General features: G+C 47.0%; 2 protein-coding genes across 4 annotated transcripts in view; one reads left to right on the forward strand and one right to left on the reverse strand.

Moving 5' to 3' along the window:
- Positions 1-3,328: 3,328 nt before the first annotated feature.
- LOC114010415 (cytochrome c oxidase copper chaperone) lies at positions 3,329-6,091 on the reverse strand. The gene is made up of 3 exons (XM_055808411.1): positions 5,859-6,091; positions 3,932-4,042; positions 3,329-3,532 (listed from the first exon to the last, which is right to left on the reverse strand). Exons 1-2 carry the CDS (start codon positions 5,984-5,986, stop codon positions 3,958-3,960), a joined length of 213 nt encoding a protein of 70 aa, XP_055664386.1. The 5' UTR covers positions 5,987-6,091; the 3' UTR covers positions 3,329-3,532; positions 3,932-3,957.
- A 13,102-nt stretch (positions 6,092-19,193) lies between these two features.
- The window catches only part of CFAP91 (cilia and flagella associated protein 91), a 32,197-nt gene continuing 28,771 nt past the window's right edge, over positions 19,194-22,619 (forward strand). The window contains exons 1-2 of one of the 3 annotated variants that reach the window (XM_055808403.1): positions 19,194-19,864; positions 20,624-20,698. In XM_055808403.1, the coding sequence (XP_055664378.1) occupies positions 19,343-19,864; positions 20,624-20,698 (597 nt within the window). In that variant the 5' untranslated portion in view covers positions 19,194-19,342. The other 2 variants (XM_027777833.2, XM_005231116.4) reach the window with 2 other exon arrangements.

Below are 22,619 nucleotides of genomic sequence, written 5' to 3' on the forward strand. Positions count from 1 at the left end.
AACTGAGCTGCTGTGAACAGCAACATACAACTGCATTAGAGGAAGCATTCTGAGAAGCAACATTGCAATTCCTCCCACCATTCCATACTACCAAAAAACTTTTGCACCAACACCAAAGAAAGCAGGGAAAATAAAAGTTACTGATCTCACTCCTCAGTTAAGTAAATTCCTAAGCTAGAAAGTACTCCAGAACACAATGTTAATAATTCATTAAGACAAAGAAGGTAGTTCCTCTAGCATCTTCCAGGACACTGGCAGTGGCGTTGCAGTAACCCCAGGACCGTGTGCTGGGACCAGCGCCACGGGCGAGGACAGCCCAGTGTGACTTCCCGCGGACGGCAGCCAGGAAACTTTAAACCCACAGCAGTAACAGAGCAAAGCTCTCACTAGAAACTGCGACTTTTCTGCTGGGGCTGAACGTGACACTGCAGAGAGAATGACAGAGCCTTTTGAACGGCAGATGCCTGGGCACATGCTAGAGGTTAATTCAGGTTTTTTAAAAGGGAGATTTGTAAAGTGTTTGAACCACCAAGGCTCAAATCTTTCTTTCTCCCTTGAGAGTACCACATCCATACAGACTGTTTTCACAGAATTTTCAGTTTTCTACCCAGCAAGAAAAGCTTTTAATTTTCCAGAGAGAAATTTTATTTTCATGCCTTGCCTTGAATTAGAATACATGCCTTCCGTTCAGGGATGCTAGGGTTCAGCAAGTGTTCAAAAGCCAATAGTGATTCAAGGGGAAAGCCACACAAGCATTAAAAGGGAGACACCGAGGCCCAAAACAATTTGGAATCAAGAGAGCACGTGCAGAGAACACACATGAGCAGCATTAAAGTTCTTCCCTGGGAGAAGGCATGTAGGCATTACAAGAAAAGGAGTCCGTGAAGAAGAAAAACAGACACATCAAGCTTTTCAGCACTGGAACTGGCAGTGTGTAAACAGGTACTCCACTGATTTCCCTACTTACAACAAATTCATCCAGTAACACTTAATATTTAGCCCCACACAATGATGCAATCCAGATGCAACCTGCACTATGTTTGGCAAATAAATCCTCTGTCCTTGAGAGCAGCACGGCACTGAGAGATTATCGGTTCCAAATCTCACAGCAGCTCAACAACTGGCTATTTTGCCCATCCTCAGGAAGTCTACAGGTTCACTACTGATCCCGCAAGCTGAAAACTAGTCCAATCGTCTGTGCCAAGGACACTAAGACCTTAGTGGCTGAAAGCCAGGGAGGGCATAATCAGACATCTCCTTTTTGATTTATTATATAGTGCATCACTGTCATCAGTCTGCAAAATGGTTACTTCCACACTAATAAACCCTGTGACTCCAAAATATCCACCTGTAGTTTCAAATCGCATTCTATTTACAACTGTTGGGAAAGGTCTAAGCCTGCTCCGGACAAGCTCATGGAAAATCACAGAGGGACAAAGGCAGCACATACTCTATTTAGTTGTCCTGCTGCATAATTCAGTCAAGTTTCCTGCTGCTGTCGCGTTTCACACCCTTGCAGGTACACCGACACCCTGTGCAGAGCAGCATCTGTCACCAGCTCCATCTGTGAGTAGTAACACAGTGTCAGTAACTCCCACTCCCTGAGTCAAGGCTTGAATTTGCTGCACAGGAGCCCTGCGGTAACAAATGAAGCCACCCAGCAAGACACGGGATTTGACTACAAGGTTTTTCTGTTGTTTCAAGGATGGAGCTGTTCAGTACCTGTTGCACACCGGTATCACAGCATCCCACTCATCATCTTTCTTCCAAAAACTTTCCAAATTATCTACCGTGCTTTCACTTTCAAGTAAAAGGCCAAAAGTCCCATGTCTTAAGCTGATAGAATTTGTGTGAAATTGTACAGGGACCTGTTTTTAATTTTCTTAATCTGATTTAAACAGCTCCATTCTCACTCGACCACTTCCAACCCCTGCCCTGATCATCAGTCTGGCAGCATTTTCACAGCTTACCCAGGCTGGATGTGCTGCCACAAAGCTGGTAACCACCTTCAGTTCAAGCTCTGACATGCATCAATTCAGCAATAAATGACTCATGCAAGTTCCTACCTCAAGACAGCGAACACCAAGAGGAGCACCAGGTCCTGCTCCCCAGCCAGCTGCAGTGCCACAGGCGGCTTTGAGCGCTCTTTGCCAGAGCTACACCCGCGTCCCTTCTCTTAGGCTGGAAGCCAACATGGGCACAATTCTTGCCTCGAGACAGGAGTGGACAAGCAGCGCAGTGATGACTTAACAACCTAGCTTGTCCCTTGCAAGCATTTTAGAGCACATTTCCTCCAGCTCCTGAACCTTCACGAAACGTAGCCAGAAGTAGAGTCCAAACTTCCCTCGCACAACCTGTGAGTCTCAGCAGAGGCAGCACCAAGTGTCACGTACCGAAATTCACAGCCTGTTCATTGCTAGCTGGGAATTTGCAGGGCCCAGCAGGCAGAGGAATCATGACTGCACCCATCCCACCAACAGGATCAAAGCCAAGAGGAGAATCAAGACAAAGCACAGATTTTGTATCCTCAATTTCTGAAAGCTCAGCAGGAGAGGAAGCAATCAGTGATGCCACCCTAAGCAAAGTCAACTCACCAAAAGAAGAATGTTAGGGTTGCACAATGACATATTATGAAACCAAAAGAAGTCCCACACATGTAACAAGCTACCAACTGCACTTTTTTTACTCTAGATTGCAAGAAGCAATCAAAGACCACAACCACCTTCCTGCTGTCAAGTCACACAGATGAGATAAAAAAACCAGAAAACAAAAGTTCATGCCCGCCTAGCACAAGACCAACCCAACAAAAACTGGGCATAAAAGAAGTTTTTCTCTCAGGGAAGTGACGTGATACATACATGCTGTCCTCTGCTCCCTTTCCCTTGAAGAACTACTGGCTCAAGAATTTGAATTTGATATGGACAGTACTTAATGAAGCATGAATCCTAGGGTAAAGCTAATCAAAAAAAGTTGGAAGAATTCTAACAAATCCAGTTTCAGCTCTAAGAATAAAGTGTATTTTGTAAGGCTGTGGTCATCTTCGTACAAATACGGTTATACCTACCGTCAGAAATGGCACTACAAGCTTCAGCATAACTTTGTGAAAGCAGTAACAGGGCAGAGTTACTAGCACCAATTCTCAACTTGCATCAGCAGGAAAACCCACCGAAGGCCCATCTGTTTAACCACACCACCAGAGGAATCAATATTCTCATGCCGGTAAGTAAGCAGGCTTTTCTCATTCTCTCCATTCCCACAGCACACGGTTTGCAACGAGGAGGGCACTGTCATTTCTTTACTTAGAAGAAACGGAAGTCAGGAACACTAGCCATTTTCAGACTTTTATTACGAGGAAAAAAATGTATTTTCTACAGCAGCGCTCAAGAGCTAATAGTGGAAAAGCCACAGACATGACGCACAGTCTGTCATTAGTCTCTTCATAGATTCTTTGTTTATATTTGTTCTTTGACGTAACTTGCAGGAGTAATTTATTTCACAGCTTGCCAGAACACAGCCACACCACAGACATCATCTAGAACAGAGAGGAAAGAAAGCTTCAAACACATGGATTTCCACTGGATATTGAGGGACAGTTCAATAATCAACAAAACCCCCCTAGCAACAAACCCACAAAACCCACCCCCCACACCACCCTAGCATCAGAAATCTAAGATGAAGTTCAGCCGTATTAGAAGACAAGAGGCAGAACCATACTCTGCTGCTGGAGAGCGGCTCACAAAGGCTGTACGCTGCCAGAAGGCTTCATCACTTTCACGAGGACAGCAGTACTTACTCCAGCATCAGTGAGGATTACTTTGCCTTCCTTAAGGAAGACACTTTTGCCATCATGAACAGTACTCTGGGCCTTCCAGTGGCACCAGCTGAGACGCCAGGGCACTTCAGAGGCAGAGGTTCCGAAGGCTACACTCACCACATTCACAGTCCTGCTCATCTCACTCATATCTTGAAGCCCAGAGCTCTCATGCACTCTTTGTGAGCTTCAATTAGGTGCCTACAATTTTCTTCCCCCTTCTCAATGATGCTGCAAAACAAACAAAAAAAAAGATTTCCAAGGCTCAACAACAAAACGTTTGCTTACTATTAGTCAAAGCCACAGAACCGATAAACTGCTGGGAACAATCAAAAATCCCTGTTAGGCTCCAGAGATCTTTTTGCCTATCCTGTCCAGGGTAGTACTGTAGTACTTATTTGGGAAGTATAATACTATCTCAAAAAGTTGCCCAAGTCTGGAGCTGTGCACTAAAACTCTGATGAAACGCATAACAATTTCCTATTAACAGGCCAGTGTCTATTCTGGGAAAGTCTAGACTGGGATTTGTTATACAACAGGAGGCTCTTGCATCACTTCATCAACTATGCTGATCTTGTCAGCAACCTGTTTCAAATCATTCAGTACTGAAACAACGAAATTTCTCCAGTAAGTGACCATTACAGAATAGGACAACCAGTAAATGATGTTTCAGTCCAGCTTCAGTTGGTATTTAGGGAACCCGCAGCAAAAAAACTCTGTCCAGCTACTCTTAAAAAAATACATATTTATCACACATGGTAACTTTGGATGTCACTCACCCATCCAAGTGTCTAATACACACATTCAAACAGCTGTAAGGCCCTACCATCGTTGGTGTATCGTGCATACCGCAAAAGCAGAGCGCACTGCTCTCCAACCCACTGGCAGAGCGCTTCCTGTCCCCAGAGGCGGGGATTCCACCGCTGCCGTCAGCCCGCATCTGCCACATTCCTCTGGGTGCCAGAGGAAGAAGCTACCAAACTGTGAATAACTGAAATATTTTATTTTGCTAATCATTTAAGTTTTATTACAGTAAGTATGGACAGGTCTGCTGGCTGCCCAGGGCAACTCCATCTGGGCAGGGCCTTGCATCCTACCACCCTTTGCTGAGGGGGCCCTGGACTCACCTTCACTACCATGGAAATAGACACCCCCCCCTAACTTTAGCAAAAATACAGTTTCCAGGATAATGTCACCTACTGAATGACATCTGTTACACCTGTCAGGTAAAAAAAATAAATAAAAAAAAATAAATTTGGGCACCAAAATAGTTTCTTTAAGCTTTAAAGATTTACTCTTAGACAAAGGAGTTCTATTTGGAGGGGGTGTTTCACGACACTCCATAGGTCCTATGATCGTGACTAAGCCTGTAATTACAAATGCTGCTATATGCATCGTCAAATCTGAGAAACGTCATCCTCTGTGACCAAAACCCCAAAGTATTTTATTTAAGAGAACAGCACTGATAACCAATTAAGCACTAAACATGTTACTACCTGCTGCTACTTGCCGCTTCAAGTCAGTCAACATTGTGAAGATTTGTAAGCAGCATTAACAGCTAATCTCTGAAACCTGTTTTAAACTAGGGCTACAAGATATTAATCACTTCATTTCTAGTTTATCCTCTTTCTCCTCCACACTCTCGCTCCTCTCCTGGATGCTCCAGCACCCTCCACCGGGTTGGGGAGAGCTCCTAAAGTCACCTCAAAAAAAACCCCAAACAAACAAACAACCAAAAACCTCAGCACCTCGGCAGGCACTGAAACTCCTAGAAAACGGCACCAGGTGGGGCAGGGGCAGCAGCCCCAGTGGGGCAAGGGCAGGGCACGGCAGAACAGCAGCCCCGGCGGGGCAAGGGCAGGGCACGGCAGAACAGCAGCCCCGGCGGGGCAGGCCGCACACGCGGCCGGCCGAGGAGCGCCGGTGCAAAGGCCTCAGCAGCCCGGGCCGGGCCGAGCCCGCGCGGGGGGCGCCGCCGCCACCGCCCCAGGAGCCCGGGGCCGCCCGAGGCCACCCCCGAGGCGGACCCGCCCGCCGGGGCCCTCACCAGGCGTCCCGCGCCTTCTTGGTCTCGGGGCAGGCGCAGCAGGGCTTCAGCGGCTTCTTCTCCTCCCGCGCCTCCCGCGCCTCCCCCGCTCCCTTCGCGTCGCAGCTGGCGGCGGCGACCGTCGACATGGCGGGCGCTTCCCCCGGCAGTCGCGCAGCCTGCGGGCGAGGGAAGAGCCGGGCGGAGGCGGCCGTTAGCGCTGCCCCCCTCGCAGCCCAAGCCAGCCCCGCCCGGCGCCGCGCCGGAGAGACACCGCCGCGCTGCTCCGCCTCGGCGCTGCCGGCCTCCGCTGGGCGCGGGGCGGCCCCTTCCTGGCCCGCGGCACGCTGGGGGCTGTAGTTCGCCGCCCTCCCGCCCTGCCCGCGCCCGGCAGGGCCGGCCCTCACCCGGCGTGCGGCGGCGCGGCCGGCCGTGGCCAGCGGCCCGCGGGAGCAGGCGGCCCTTGGCGAGGCAGAAGGCGCAGGGAAGGAGGCGGCAGCAGCTGCGGGCACCCGCCGCGGCCTTAGCAAGCGCGGCAGCTCGCGGAGAGGGCGTCAGTGCTGCCGCTGCCCCGCTCCAGCCTGAGGAAGCCGCAGCCTGCTACCTAAAGCTCTTGTTTTCCGACTCAGGCGGTGGGGAAAGCGGGCAGCGCTTTGTCGCAGCCGTGCACAGAAAACTGGAGATCTGTGGGAGTGAAGAGCACACGGCGATGCAGGGACTGCACGTAGCGCCGCCGGCGACGCAAAATGCTGCCGTTCCATGGCTGGGGGCCAGCCAGGCCGGCCCTGCCACGGGCAGCGAGGGAGAAAACACGGATTGCTTTCCTTTGTAGTCTGCCCCAAACCAGGCATCAGCGGCCACTCTTGCCCCCCAGGGCTCTGCCACATACAAAACGCCTTGGCTGAATTTGCCACAGTCTGTCAGGCAGCTGCGTGCTACGCTTGCGCCTGCAGCCAGCCCCGATGATGACAGGGTTACACACACGCACACGTACATGGACTGGCAGGTATACATACGTATAGACTGGCAGGCACGTTGCAGAGCAAAGGGATGCCCCGCACAGGTAACGTGCGAAGGGCCACACATCAGTGGATGTGACACTGCTGAGAACTTGGAAGGGGAAAAGAATATACCCACTGGGATGCAGCTGCTGTGTCTTTTAATGGGGTGTAGCAAGAGTGGCAGCTTACATCAGGTGCTAAGGAGATCCGAAACTGTAGGAACCCTGACGAGAACATTTGGAGGGACAGAAAGCCTGCATTTTAGGCATCTAATTAATTTCTGACTTTTAGGAAGCGCTTTTTGCATTGGGGGCATATTTCCCATAGCTGTCAATCACAGAGGTATTTATTTTGGTCTGTGACGGAGAGTAAATATCAGCAGCTCCTATAACGCATGTTACATGCTCTTAGCCTCAGCAAAACTTTGGAGCTCAAAATATCTGCTGGGATCTGAACGCTCCAGTCAGGTAAAAGATTGAAAAGGGTCCTGCCCTATACAAGGCATGAAATATCACATGATTCTGTTTTCAAGAGCCCTGGGCAAGACAGAGAGAACTATTTCATTATTTTCAGTATCTACCTTTCCAATCAGCAAGCCAGAAGTGAGATCGTTCTCTGTTGAGAGATTTTGTTCTTCTCTTTCTCTGGATCATCAAGGGGAATGCCAACACCACTGACTTGTGCTACCTGAATGAGTAAATGATAGGCGAGGATTCTTTTTTGATCCACTCATTCTCACAAAGAGATACAAGAAGTAGAACCTAGCTCTTTTCCAGAAGTTCAAAGCTCCACATTTTCATTGCACGAGTAGATGAGGCTCTCCTGCTTTCACCATCAGGGTACATCTGTGGCACCCTGACAATACAACTCCTTGAAATGCAGGCTCCGAAGGACATTGCCTATGCATTGCCACCCTAACTCTGAAATGGCATCACAGAACACTCACTCACCTAACCAGCCACCTCCTTACTTAGCCATGAATCTCAGCTCAGTAGCCTGTCCCCAGCTGCCCCGTTTGGCTGAGGAGGTTGTTCAGACTGACCTACGCGCACACAGCCTCCTGGTTCAGCACACACGCACTGTGAGGCCTTGCAGCAACGTGTGATGAACTGGAAGATGTACAGGTTGCATATGGTGACCAAAATATGCTTCTCCCAAATCCACACAAGCATGCCACCAGACGGAGCTGAGATTGAAATGCCTATCAAAAGCATGCCTCAGCTCTCCAAAGCAGTGCCTTGTTCATAGCTGGGGTTTTTAACATATTAAGCATGTTTTCCTTTCAAATTAACTAGCTTTGTCTTCTCTTCCCAAAGCTTTATCTGCTGGCCACTATCCAAAGGCCTAAACAGAGCTGGTGATGGCGACATAAACTGAGGCAAAGCCTTGCAGTAAAAGACCTCAAAGGGGATTTCCCAGGTCTGCAAGTGAACAGTATATTCTATTTAACAACAACATTTATTTAAAAAAAAAAAAAAAGTTTGAATGAGGTTGATTTGGCCTGTAGAAACCTGGAAAAGACCAAACAAAAACCATATTATACTCTTGCTGGAGTTACAGAATACCAAGGGCAGAGGGAGGTTAAAATTTAGTCATCTTGGGAGAAGACTTCAAAAGGGCCTGCACAAAGGTACAGCCTGTGGAGACTAAGCATCTCTGCGAGCAGCACTCCATTTGAACTCTAGCAGCTTTCCAAACAGATTAAGGAGGAGCGCTGCTATTTTGGCCATGCTGCCTGTTTGTAACAGAATCACCCTGGAAGAAGGAATCACTTCTTGGTGGGATGAAGGGGCAGGGTCTGGGAGTGAGGAGAAGGAATGGAATTGCCATTGAAGCACAATTAACATTCATGCTGATTGCACCAATCTGGAGTACAGCACGGAGGGGAGATCACACCTTTTTCTCTTCTGACATTACATTGTACTTAAGGATTGATCGTTAACTTGGTGCTTTTTGTTTTCCATTCGTCCTCTGCCTGCTGACAGTGGCAGAAGAATTATATTAAAGAGTATGTGTCAGGATGAACAGATTCATCTACCAGTCAAAGAGGAATAGCTAAAGGCAGGCTGCTGAGCTGAGACTGCTGGAAAGTTGTCAGATCCAGTACGCAGGAAAGGAAATTTAGTAAAAATCTCGGGGTCTCTGAAAGGGATAATGAAAAAAGATGCTCCCTCCATCTAGGGTGGGTGTCACTTGGCAGCCTGGTGCCACACGTGAGGGTACAAGGACTACAGACAGGACTGGACATTTACAGCTCTGCATTTAGAAGAGCGATGGGTGAAACAGAGGGAGACTGCCCAGTTGCCGTGAGGTTCCAAATTATTTTCCCTGTACAGCCTTTTATCAGAATTAAAGAATATGGAACAGTGACTCATGATGTGTAAACAGTCATTGCTGTTGGCTCCTTGTATCTTCAGTTTCAGCCCACTAAAAGAATGGTTGTCCAAAAGAAAGAAGTACTTGTCTGTTAAAGAGACTCAAATACACAGACTTTTCAAGGAACCTCAAAAATACATTTACATTCATTGCTACTGTTAGGTAGGGTAAGCCCCTACCAATTGTCAGTTGGAAGTAGCAGTCTAGGGTAGTCCGGGGTTTTCCAGATTCTCACACTTCAGCTATACAATACAGAAGGTAAATTTAGCTGTGGAAAATCTGTGTGGTGAAACAGAGCCGAAGATATTTTGTTATTTTTCCACATAATGCCTATTATGGAAACCACTAACCCTTCACCGTCTTGAAAAAAGAAACCTGTTTAATATTGGTCTAGAGAAACATTTTTGTCTTTAACTTAGTATAAGCGAGACAGCCACTGTCTGGGAGCCCAGTCAACCATATGCTGGTTTTGTCTGTGTTTCTGGGCAATGCTTAGATGCACGCAGGAAAAAGAAGGACTTCAAACCTCTGAGCAAGACAACTTGTGCGGGCCCTGCTGCCTGTTATATTAACTGCCCAAGTACAGGATAGTTACTTTTTTTATCAGAGTTGCAGAGCTGCAATTAGCAAATACTATCAGGTCAGCAGTGTGACCTGAGAGAATAAATGCTGGGATAAAAGGACCTTTGCTCCGGTCTAGTACGATGGAAGAGACTCTAAGGTGATTAATTACATTCCCTCTAAGCTTCAAACTCCATCTTGAAGGCAAGTGGCTTACTGGGCTAAAACCACCTCAAGATGTGATGCACCAGTCCCTTCCCAGGCTGAAGAGGGAAATACCCATGTTTCAGAACTACAGCAAGAATTCCGTATGCAGGGATGCTGTACCACAGGACCGAACCATCCCCTCCTGGGAGATGACCACAGAAGGCTGTATGGAGAGAGTCTTCTTCCATACTGGCAAGCAAGCCCTTAACGAAACAAGCATAGAATCAAGATTACTTTTAAGGCCTTTGTGTCTCTTTGAACGCCCAACAAACTAGTACTGCCACAGATCACCTCTTGCCAGAAATTCGGCCAAATCGTCAGAGGCTGGAGGTGGAAGGCAGTTTGCAAGATTGCAGTCACTTTCCACTTTAGAACCAGAACAATTGCCTCTGACATTGCAGGACTCTGCCACAGCATCCCTGAAATTCTGGGGTCTCACACTGGGACAAGGACTCTGTGGCCTAGCCCTGCACAGAAAATTAGGATAACAACCCTCCTACAACAACAGGCAGAGCAGAAACTCGTCCCAATCAAAATGTGCAGCAAAACTAATTTCAAGAATTGCCACCACTGCTTGCTTTTGCTAAGAAATCAGTGTTTTTATAGTACAGTCGAGACAGTTTCCAGTGACGAATGACTTTTCCAGTGAAATCTGGATGCTTGGGGGTGGGGGTGGGGAGGGGTGGGGGTAGAAGGCATCAGTGCTTGCTTTTGGTATAAACTTAAAGGATCTAAATGCATTTCTCACTTTTTTCCTGCACATCTCTCCCCAGTTTGTGCTAAGATTATCATCACTTTCACGTTATGCTGTTTCTTTTCACTGCCCACTGACAGCATATCCAAACGTATTAGTAAAGATAATCAATTAGCCATGCATGCAACACTGGAAAAGCCAGATCAGCAAATTCAGGATGCAGTCTCCCTGATAACATGGCAAAAGAAGGAAGATGGCATTTTGTATCGTGCCACAGAGCAACCTGCCTGTTCCCCAGGCATTGGAGGCAAGAACAACTGAGCCTTGGGACATGCGGCAGCTTTTCCGCGATGCAGCTGATGCTGGATGCACATTTCAAGCCTGGTCAGGCTTACTTCAGTGCTTGCTGGGATGACTGATCAGCTGCTCCCTTTTGTGGAGGGTACACCCGTGAAAATCCAAGCATTCTGAAATAGATCCCACTGCGCAGACTGGTGGGAAGGACAGGCCAGGTGTTTGCACTGAAATGGCTGCATGTGCTACGCCTGAAGGCAAGTGTGTATTGTCTGACAGTCTCTATGCTTAGTAACTCAGAAAATCCTAACCTGTATTTGGAAAATAACATCGCTGATCTTCCAAACAGCACGTATCTCCAAAGATCTGTCCTTCATTGCAGTGAGACTCTCTGTTTTCAGTTAAAAATAAGAAAAAAATAGCCCAGGTTTAAAAGTGTTTAGGTATGACAAAGATACACACTAGTCACTCAGGGAGAAGTTCTGCTATCCTCAGGCATTTTTTTCCCCCCCACTGCAGAGTTAACCAAGACAGCTGCCTATATAGCTCTTTCCAAACAGGAAACCTCTTCCATCCTCATTTCTCATGACTTGAAAGAGTAAGGCTTCAAATTTCTGCATAACTGGCATATGAATTGTCAGAACTGATCAGAATGTGACCCCAAGCAATCAGGCAGCTGAGCCACTGTTAATATGTTGCACCACACCCATGCATGGATGATCTCCAGTTAGTCACCCCACAAAAATCAAATCCTGCCTGATGTCTGTGCTTACGCATTTCATTCAGAACCCAAGTTCACTTGCTTGTGTATTGCAGAAAAATGCCTCCCTGTAGTTCTACTCTGTAACACAAACTTCTAACCTTGACCAGTTCTGCTGCAAACCTGGCTGTGTTTCTGCAACTCTGATGAATAGTGTTAAGCTGTCAGTCAACTGAGAAGCAGCAATACAGTAGGACCGCTGACTTCCTTTCCACTGCCCACATTCCAGTACGTGTTCCTATTTTCCCCTAAGTGTTGCTGCTATTAACAATTTTATTCTGCTTGGTGGCATGCCATTTTGATGTCTGTGTCAGTAGCAAATCTGCTTGTTTGAATCTATTAAAGTCTCTCTTGATCATGTTTTATGAAATATGAAGCTCCACTAAAAAAAATAATTTTAACATTCACAACAAACTGCAGGAGCTAACTGGAAGGAATCATTAGTATTTACAGACACAGGAGTCATCCCATTTTTGAGATGTCACTGATTGCAGCTGCATACTTCTATGTACTCACATCCCAGCATCTCACTCCTTTGAAATACTGCATCAAGACATATGCTGTACATTGCTGCAAGCTGCTTGTAAAAAGCCTGCAACATTATGAACCTCCACAGCTGTTACTGGAAAAGTTACAAAACAGCGTAGAAAACTCAGCACTCTTTAAACTATTGCTTTCACATCAGTGGTCAAGCTAGGTTGCTACTCCGAACAATTAATTAATTTCCACTTGTTTTCTTCTTATTGATCCAGGAGAATAATTTCTAAGTAAGTCTAATAAGCATTATTGGCACTTTGTCAAGGGGATCCTTAGAATCCTTATTCCCACCAAAAATCAATTGCACTTGGATTATCAAGTGCTTAAGAGTCAGATTTTAAGAAGCATTAGGCCATCTCCATATGCAGGTGGAAGGATTCTCAAGAGAGCCTGTTTACACTGAAAAATTCCTAAATACATTATGTAGCTGGAGTACAATTATTTTTGAACAAGTGACATGGGAACACAAGTCATCTACATGGCTGAAAATTTCATCTAAACCTTCAGCTCAAGCCCATACCCTGACTATTTTGCCCTGGTTTTCAATGTGCTGTGCAGTATTTTCTCTAGGTACTGGGTGTCTTGGGCTGGTACTTACTCTGTGTAACAAACACTTAAATTTTACTCAACGCATTCTGTCTGGACTGGCACATCAGTAACTTCAACTACTCAAGTCCCTTATTTAAAACCCAGAATGGATTCTTCCAGGTCAGATTCTCCTAGGGGTCCACCCAAAGACTTACTCAGGATCAAAAAGGGGATGTTTCCAGACTGACGTGCTAGATGCTGAGTATCCTCTCACAGCTGATATGTCAAGACACCAGTGATATGTACTAGATCCCATACTGTGCTGGGAAGTGATGTGGGGAAGGGCTATGTGAGCGCAGACAATGACAGAGGGGAAAGATAGGGGAACTTTCAAGACTGAAGAGAGCAGAGCTTTGTTTTCTTACATGAGGGAAGTGATACTTAGGCATCCTTTCCCAGGCCTTGAAAGGGCTCTGTTCAGCCCCCACCCAGTTCTAGCTTTTTTCTTCCCATGGCCTGAGCATCCTGTCACTGCTGTCCCACCCTTTTCTTGGTAAGCCTCCCCCAGGCCCTTGGATGTCTGCTAGCCCTCAGCTGACCTCTGTCCAGCGGATTGCAATTAAAGGATGATAAATAAGTATTTTTGGAAAGGTTTAAGAGACAGGATTAAGATCATATTGCACTAATTGTTTAATAGTAAATAAGAGTGTAATGTAAGGAAGAGTTATACTGTATTATAATAACAAGCTGAAACAAGTCTCTATAGCACTTCTGTCCAGCTATTTCATTTCCATTAAAATTGTTGCTAAAATGGCCACAGAAAATCAACAGTCCTTGGTGCTCCTTTCAGATCAGGCAAGCACAAACATTCACTCCCTAGAAAAGTTTTCCAACTAGTTGGAAGCCAGATTTGACCAGGCATCTTGGCAAACAATAGCAGAAATGCTGCAGAGGTCAGCAAGGTACTCCATTTTATAGTTTTTGCCACGTGACATAAATATATACTACATGTCTCCCTGTCTGCTGAACTGTTAAGCTACCCTGCGCTGCTGCAAGCTTTAGTACAAGCCATCTGTCAAGCAGCCAGTAAAAATCCAGCTGCTGAACTCTTGAGCTTCTGGGTAAAGGGATCCCCTTGGCTCAAGGAGACAACCTTCCCTCCACAGCCTTTCATGTTCTTAGGGACTCCGCACCCCCCCTTAGCCATGCCTGTGCCCTGCTTAGTCTGCGGGGGAGCAGAGCTGGGAAGCATCATCAGTTGACCAGGCCAGCATGGTCCTTGCTGGGGACAGCACCCTCCCTGCATCCCTGCAGGCTAACAGGCATCACCAGCCAAGTGTTAGGGGGGGTCAGTACTTCAGCAGAGCCTTTCCTCAGGCTCGGCTAAACAAAATAGAACAATTCACATCATCCCATCCAGACTGTTAACAGGCTCCAAATGTTTTTTAGGACTGCCCTTTCTTCAAAAGGACTGTCCTCTCTCAGCTTACCACGGACCTGACAGAAATGGGTATCACCAGAGTAAGAAGTCAGTGGTAGCTGGAACCCCCTTCCACCCCCTGGAACATCTCCAGTCCCTCCTCAAGCTGCCTCTTGCCTCCCTCCCCTCCCTCTCTGCACTTGGACTCCCTTTTCCCAGTCAGTGGGGTTTCTCTCTTCCCCCCCCAGCTCAACAGGAAGCTACCAGCAACTACTGTTGTTATTTTATCTACTTTTTAAATAGACAAACAGGTGATATGGCTGGAGCCAAACCCTCAAGAACAGCAGATATGGAATCCGATCACAACCCACCTATAAGCACATTCCTCATCCAGGTCTCCAGAAGCAAGTAGGAGTTGGACTGCTTTGAAGGTACAAGCTCATTCCAACTTCTAAGCCAGAAATATGGATTGAAATCCTGTCTGTTAAGTCAATGTAATATTCCCGGCAAATTGTGCCTCTGGTTGTTCTCTTGCCTCCTGTGCTCTGACTAGGGTGTAGCATCTCCTTTGCTGATTCAACCATTGATCGGTGCACCAAGGAACAGAGGGAATCTTGGGTTTAATTCTGAAAAGAAATCTCTTAACACACTGGAACTGGCAAGCTAACATGTTGGCATTGCCATTTATTCCTCTGAGTAGTGCATGGGAGGAATGAGAACACTAGGAATTCACTAGTTCCCTAAGGAGTTCAATCCAAGCTCATTTTCCTGCTGAGGTGAGTCAATATTTCTGACTTGAGCCCAGCAAATCCTCCGTATGTTATCCCTGTTCACTAAGAATCTCATCTAAAACTCATCCAAGCCAAGTGAAATCGGGTATATGAATGTCCTTCAGAGTGTGCCTGAAGTATTTGTGAACTTGGGGGTTTGGACTCTGAACCATGGGCTGAAACTGTCCTTATTTCTGCCTCCCCTCCCCCCCCCCCCCTTTTTTTTTAAAGTGCTAATCAAAACCATTACAGTAGGCTTTCAAGCAGGCTTTGAAGCAAATCCTTTAACTGTGATCACAAAGCACTGCTACGCCACTTTCTTCAAACTTTGACTTTTTAGGCTATTCTCATCTGTAGATTGCTTTTAGTACAGGAAATATAGCAGTAGTCCTACTAAGGAAAGCAAAGCAAGAGAGAACAGGTCTCCTGTAAAGACTTGCATCTGTTCTGTTTCAGTAGTTGTTATCTCAAGATGCCTCTCTTAGAAGAATAAAAACAGCACAAAGAAACCAAAGACTTCACCTTGGTGAAGCTCCACTTACCACAATCAGTACTCCAAGGCCATTTTTACAAAAGATGTCACAAGGCACAAGTGAGGTATTCCACAACAGATATAATGCCTCACTGTAGCCAAAAGCCAGCACAGAATCAAGGCCTCAGTCCACAAAATGTTAGATTTCCCAGCATGTGTCTTCTCACATCTGTTTGAGACTTACCTCTGCTTCCTGCTGAGATTAGTGACCACGTCTTCTTCCTCATCCTCTACTCCTCACTCTCCTTTACCATCTCTTCGGATGGGCTGGGAGGAAGGCTCCCTTCTTCTGGATTAAAAACCTAGCGACCACACTGACTGCAGCCTTGTGCTGCTGCTGCTGAATTGCACATCTGGAAAGAGGTGTTTATTATGCAGTTAGTAAACCATGTGTAGATCGGACAGGGAATAGAAATCAGGGTTTACCTTGGATGGGTCCAGGGGCCAAACTGATTTAATATCGTTTCACATTTAACGTAAGAGCTGAACTGGCGCCACCCAGGTTAGACGGTGGTGGATCGTACATGGAGAAATTGTGACATCCTGCGGCAAGCATGAGAAATGGCATGCTAACGGTTACTAATTTTAAAAAGGATTAATTTTGGCATTTCCTGCCATCAAAGCCTCAATAGTGCTTTTAATGCTGTAACTTTGTTGGCTGTAACTTAGATTCTTTTAATAACTAGAGAAAACCTGCCATGAAGCATTACATGCACCCAACGAAGCAGCACAGGCACCCAGCACCGTAACAGTGCTGTCATTTGACAACTGCTAACAGAGAGCAGAAGAGGACCATCTACATAATTAAACTTAAAACCAGATGGATGACATCTTGCCAGGGGTTTCACAGATCCTCGTGGATTGCAGAGGAAAAGTCACATTCAGGACACTCAGTTCCCTCTTAGGTTTTGGAGGACGGAGAGAAGCCAGAGCAGAGAGGCTCATCATCTGTTTCGCTCAGCTTCTTTGCCTTCTCCCCTCCGCAGTCCTGCCTTTCCACACCCTTCCCCACTTTTTCAGCTGCTCATCTAGGTCTCCCATTTTCTTGTCCAGACCACTTCAGTTCTGCTCTATTGGCTGCTCACCCTGTCTCTCTCCCCTCCCCTCGCACACTGGTTCTCTACCACCCCACCCTCCTACTCTTTTCTTTGCTCAGGCAGCCAAGCTTCTCCTCTAAACCCAGACTTTCATGTCTGATTCATCTTCTCTTTGTCCAGCTACTGTTCTGTTCTCAATGCCTAATCCTACCCTCCTTATCTAAATTTTCCACTTCTCTTTGATTTTACAGCTCAAACACATCAGCAAGTCATCACAGCGTAACGAGTCCATCAGCAGAGTAGCAGTAATTCATCTTGCAGCAAATTACACCATCTTATCTCAAAGTTAATGTAAGGTAATATGCATTTGGCTCAGCCTCTTTCACGGGCAGCTAAACTAGCACACTTTACCACAATTTTGCAGCATGCTAAGCAATGGCAGAGTTAGTCCACTCAGTTACTGCACAGTAACTCACAAAGGTGTGGACAGTTTACTCATACATCTGAGCATCTGGTGTCCCCTCAGAGCCAAGTGGCTATATAAAAAAAAAATCATCAGACAGACAGCACCCCGGCTCAGCTACACAGTCTTGTTCTGGAAAAGCTATTACTGGAGAGGGGAGAAATGAAAAAAAAAAAAAAAAAAAATCATGCTATAGCCTGTAGCTCTGAGGAGAAAGCCCATCCGTTAAGTTCTTAGAAAACTGTAGCTAAGAAACAGGAATCTTTTTTGATTGCTTTCAGTTTAGTTGCCTTCAGTTTACTTTCACCAGAGCAGCAGGATGCATCCCTGACACAGACAGACCAACTTGCCAGGTAAGTTTTGACTCCTTTTTCCAAAGTGCTAGTCAGAGACAAGATTGCCAGTTTACTGCCTGGGATCAAATATTTTCTCAGAGGCTTTTGTGTTTTGGGACCTTTTTCTTTGGAAATGGTTGATCTACATAAAAGAAAAAGAATTTAAAAAAAGAAAGAAAGACCAATTCAGACCAAACCTCACTGCTTCACCGTTGCAATGTATTCCACAGCACACACCAGTGTGCCAGGGGCCCTGGCCAGGTTTCACTTCAGCTGCAGGTCGACAGGAAGATGAAGACTTCAGGCAAAGAACACTCAAGACAGTAGTAATCAACACATCTTTCAACACCTGTAAGGCTGTTCACTGCCCACATCTGTAATTCACAGAAATTTCTCAGAAGTTTAGTTAAAAATAAGCCAATATTTCACACACACACCCAATCTAATCTAAGCAACCTCTATGAACCCGAACCTTGAGCTTTTTAGCTCAGCCACATATACCTGTCACTTGCCATGAGCGAGTACTAGTCTTCATGCAGCTCTGCAGTGATCTGAAAACTTTTGTTTTCTGACAGGTTAGTTTTCAGCCACAGCAGTCTCCCGAGATGGTTCCCCACATAGTCTTTCAGCTGCCAACACCAACACATCAGAGGGAGTGGGGCCAAGCATTCAAGGGTGCGGTGAACAAAGAAGAAGGTGGCAATGTCTTACATTTAGTCCAGTTTAATGCAGTTAATAGTGGGACTGCAGCTTTTTCATCTTCCACAACTCCAGAGAGTAGTCTGCTAGGCTATGCCCTGGTGTTTAGTTATACTCTGTCAAGAACTCATGTAATTGTTCCATTGTTCCTCTTTACCTGGTTTCCATCTGGTTTCTTTTCTCATCAGAAAAACAGCAGTGTGGGCCACCTGTATCCAGTCATCTCTGAAAACCTTAAAGTGGAAAAATGTGAGAGGGTGGAGCCAACAAAGTATCATTTTTTGGCCAAAGTACAGTTTACACACCTCATTACCTCAAGGCAGATGTCCAGCATGGAAAAATTTCAGCATGTAAATTATGGAGCTCCAATGAAACGAGATACAAAAAAAGAAAACTGAACTTGACCTTGAGAAATGCAGGGCAGCTCCATTAAAAAGTGACTTTCGCTGCCCATGTCAATAATTATAGTAAGTTTCACGATGTAAAGCTCTTCAGTAAAACGAGGGTCTTTACAGCCTGCTGGGTATCTTTAGGGCATGGATCAATCCATTGCGCAAAGCAGTATCCCTAGAGATGTCAGCCAGCAGCACAGCTGTGGCTGCGTTCCCCAACTCAGACCCACATCTGACTCTTCAGGCGACCCGTTTTCAACTACTGTAAGAAAGAAGCTGTTGCTTCAAACAAGTGACAGGCCTTTCAGAAAGTAAACCAGCATTCAAAGTTGAATTAAATGTCTACGTGTAAATTGTCAGAGCCAAGGAATTTGAAACCACACTCCTAACGTTGCTCTCCTGTGAAGAAGCACTGAGGGCCAAAATGTTATGTCAGACACTGCAAGCTGCAAGTAAATCTTTGGTATACAGGGTTTTATACACAAAATAACTTACACAAGGGACTTGCTTCAAGATTACAGGCAGAGGAGAGGGCCCATTTCTAATTCCACAGCTTTTTATGGCCTGCTCCAAAAGTCTCGGCAGCATCGGCCCTTCCTGTTCAACAGCATAAAGCAGCTTTCAGCTTTGTTCCTTGTAGAAGATGCAAATTTCCTCCTTGCAAAAAGAGCAACATTTTTGCAACGCCTGAAGTTTATTTGTAACACTGTGCGGGTGTGCAGATGCTTTGCCAATGCAAAGACCCCTGCAAAGACCTCGGTAGGTACCAAGCGTATTTTCACCACCTTACGGCGGCAGAAGACCTAAGCAGTAACGAGCAAAGCCAGGAATAAAACTATCCAGGCTTGAATCCAGTCCCCATCTGTAATTGCAAAACCAGTTTTCTCCAGCACTAAGCGATGGTTCGGGGGAACTGGAGCGCATCAGTACACATACCCCGCCGGCCCATCCCCTGCCCTCCGCCAGCCGCAGCCCAGCCGCCCCTACGCCATGACAGGGGCTGGCCCGGCCCCGCGCCTGGGGGAGAGCGGCGCAGGGAGCGAGGCTGGCGGTGGGGCCGCCGGCAGAGCTGCGTCCCCCCTTCCCCGCCGCGCTGGGCAGCGCTGGGCCCGCTCCGCGCCGCCGCTGTCCCGGGGCGCTCGCTGCCCGAGGCGGCACAACATGGAGGCGGGCGGCCCGCGCCGCCTGACGGGCCTTGGGGCTCTCCGGGAGCCTCCCCTGGGCGCGGGGTTTGGCTGGAGCAGCGGCCGCACACGGGCAGCCGGAGGGCCGGGGCCGCCCCGGAGCACGGCCCCAGCGGCCCGGGAAGGGCAGCGCCTGCCCCCGCGGCCGCCTCCCGTCGCGGCGGGTGTGGCAAGGCCGCGGCCCCGCCCGCCGGCGGCCGCCATGGCAACGCGGCCGGAGGCGCCATGAGCCCTGCGGTGAGCGGCGCGGGCGGGCCCCGCTCCCGGGGAGGCCGGCAAATGGCTCCCGGCCGGGCCGCCCGCGGCCCCCACGGTGCCAGGCCCGCCCGGGGGGGACAGCGGCCTCCCCGCAGCCCCCGGGGCGCGGGGACCGGTGCGGCCAGGCCCGGCACCCTCGGCGGGGAGGGAGGCCGGGCCCGGGGGTTGGCGCTGGGGGCGGCGGGGTCGGGGTGGCCCCGGGCCTCCCCGCCGCCGTGCCAGGCCGTGCCAGGCCGGTGTGGAGCCGGGAGGGTGGGTGCTGCCCCAGCAGCGGGGCAGAGCCGCGTAGCTACGGCGTTAGGGGTGGCAGCAGGGCCGAAGTCATCAGGAGCAGGGAGAGGCTTGGGGCTGTGAAGCAGTGGTGAGCTGCAGGAAGGCCAGCGCCAGCTCTGTGTGCCAGGGGAAGCATCACGTACAGTATGGTATTTCCACTGATTACCATTGTACCATGCTTGCTTTCCTCCTGTCTTCATCTTCTGTTTAAGTTGGCAGTGCTTCCAAAGTAGGTTTTTCGTTAGTCATGTGTGTTCCACAGAACAGTGGTATTTCAGCTCTCAGCCTCATTTCTGTGATGGTGGAATTTCTTTGATATGGAGACATGTATTTCAGGTTTTTTCTTTTCCTAGCTTGTTTTATACTGTCTTATGGACAGCCTTTTAAAGTGGGAAGCAGAGCCTGACGATTCATGCTGATTTCTCAAATATGTGAACTAGTTCCATTTGTCCACTTATCTTTCAGACTCTGTACACACAGTCAAGTGAGAAGGACCATTCAAAGTCAAATGTCCATGTTCAACTTGTCGGTGACGAAGTGGTAGGTGTTGGCCAAGGACAGCTCACATGATTTCTGTGTGTATGCATACACGTGGGTAGAAACTCCATCTCAGTTCTAAGCTGCTCTCTTAAAACAGCAAAATACAAAGCAAAGGAAGAAACTTTATCTAAAAGAAGACTTAACACGGGGAGTAACTGTGATGGCTCACCTAGGGTGACTGTGTAGCAGCAGCGTAGAAATGCTCGGTTTCATGTCCTCAGTAATTTCCTAAATTGTATGTCAGTATGTTTAATAGAATATCTCCAAATGCTGTTAACAATAGCTTGTATATGTTACTAAGATCTAATAACAGAACTGGACACTTAGGCTGTTCAACTAGAGCTGTTAAAATGTGTTATTTCACATGGTGCCTCCTCACCTTGGGATATACTTAACACTGCAGCTCGAGGTAACACACTTAGACAGTTTAAAATTAACTGGGTAGCAACAGCTAAGCAGCCTGTACAGGTTGCAAACCCATCCTGATGCTTCATGCTAGGTTAGTGCAATTTAACTTCTTAGCTGAGTGCTTAGCTAGTGAGCCTGTGCTTCGCTCCTCAGCTATCAGTATTCACCTTAGCTAGTTTAAAACCAGCTAGGGCATGTCTGTGGGAGTTGCAGTCACACTTTTAGACAGCAATGATTGATGGCTGGACAGGCTGCATATAGGTAGAATGCCAAAGGAAAACTGACTTGGTAAAACTGCACACTGAATTGGATTTTAAACAACGCCTTCTCCCGAAGCTATGTACTTGACTGAGCCAGCAAGGTAGATACTCTGAACTCTGAAACTCCATTGGCGTACAGTGAGGAGAAAATCCCATAGCAGCTTTCCAACAATGGAATCAAGAATTTTTTGTGAAGAATGTTTCTGTATATCTCTTACCCCATTATCTCAGGCTCTTTCTTAAGCTACACCAAAAAAAAAAAAAGTGTGTTTGGCTCCTGTAGAGAGATATATGCATGGCGCTGGAAGCATTGCCTGGCATCACAGAGGTCCTTGCAACAATATGGCTGCATTAACAGTTCAGGCCAGACAAAGTAAGCAGGCATACAGTCACTAGTGTTGTCACACCATAGGTGTAGTGTTGCCGATGAGTATGGTGACAGACTGACTTGCATAAAATATTTTAAGCATATGAATCAGCCAGTGCACAATATGCAATTCATAACAATACAACTTTGAATTCTTAATCCATAGCATCAGAAAACAGGGTGGATGGGGGTTGTGATAATATTAGTTTATAGGGTTTTTCAGACTCTCAAGAGTTGAATTCCTTTTGAAGAGAAATGAAACACAAATGCAGTCTCATGCACAGCAAGCAGCTACTTATAGAAGGGTGCCTAGATCTTCATCGTCTGGCACTTTTACACCCTGGTGAGTTAGTGTACTTGAAATGTCACCCCTACCCTATATGCATCTGAGTTAGCACTTGCTGAAATAAAAGGGGCAATTCACAATTCAGTTCTGATTTTAGGCTTTACAGAAGCTCAAGCCAATATAGCTACATCACTTATACTTGAGTCACGATTGCAAAGATTTATTGGCAACCATAAATTTAGAGATTTAAGGCATATCTACCCAGGGAAATTAGTGCTTAGAAGGAAGGGTGTGGATTTGTAATGTGATCATTTTTGTGTGCTAACTCCTATGGAGATATTTTTAACACATGTTAAAATTGTTACAGTATAAAATAACGTAACTACTCTGTAAGTGGAATATGTTACTTCATTTCTAGAGCACAGGAAACAGGAGGGAGTTACATGGGGTAATGTGCTAGAAGTTCACCTTATTGCATATTCACAGTTACTGCACATTAACTTCTTTATGTAACGAACCGTTAGACCCTTCGATTTTAAATATAAGTTTAGCACTGGAAAACAGCCAGAAGACATATCTGTGCATCTGCTGCTAGTCTGG

The sequence above is a fragment of the Falco peregrinus genome, chromosome 6 (genome assembly GCF_023634155.1).
Source record: "Falco peregrinus isolate bFalPer1 chromosome 6, bFalPer1.pri, whole genome shotgun sequence".
Classification (NCBI taxonomy): Eukaryota; Metazoa; Chordata; class Aves; order Falconiformes; family Falconidae; genus Falco; species Falco peregrinus.

Bases quoted from the DNA above. Each gene is read 5' to 3' on its own strand.
- LOC114010415 (XM_055808411.1), bottom strand. From the start codon at position 5,986: ATGTCGACGGTCGCCGCCGCCAGCTGCGACGCGAAGGGAGCGGGGGAG. The intron at 4,043-5,858 runs GTGAGGGCCCCG...TTTGTTTTGCAG, and splicing joins AAGAAGGCGCGGGACGCCTG to CATCATTGAGAAGGGGGAAG.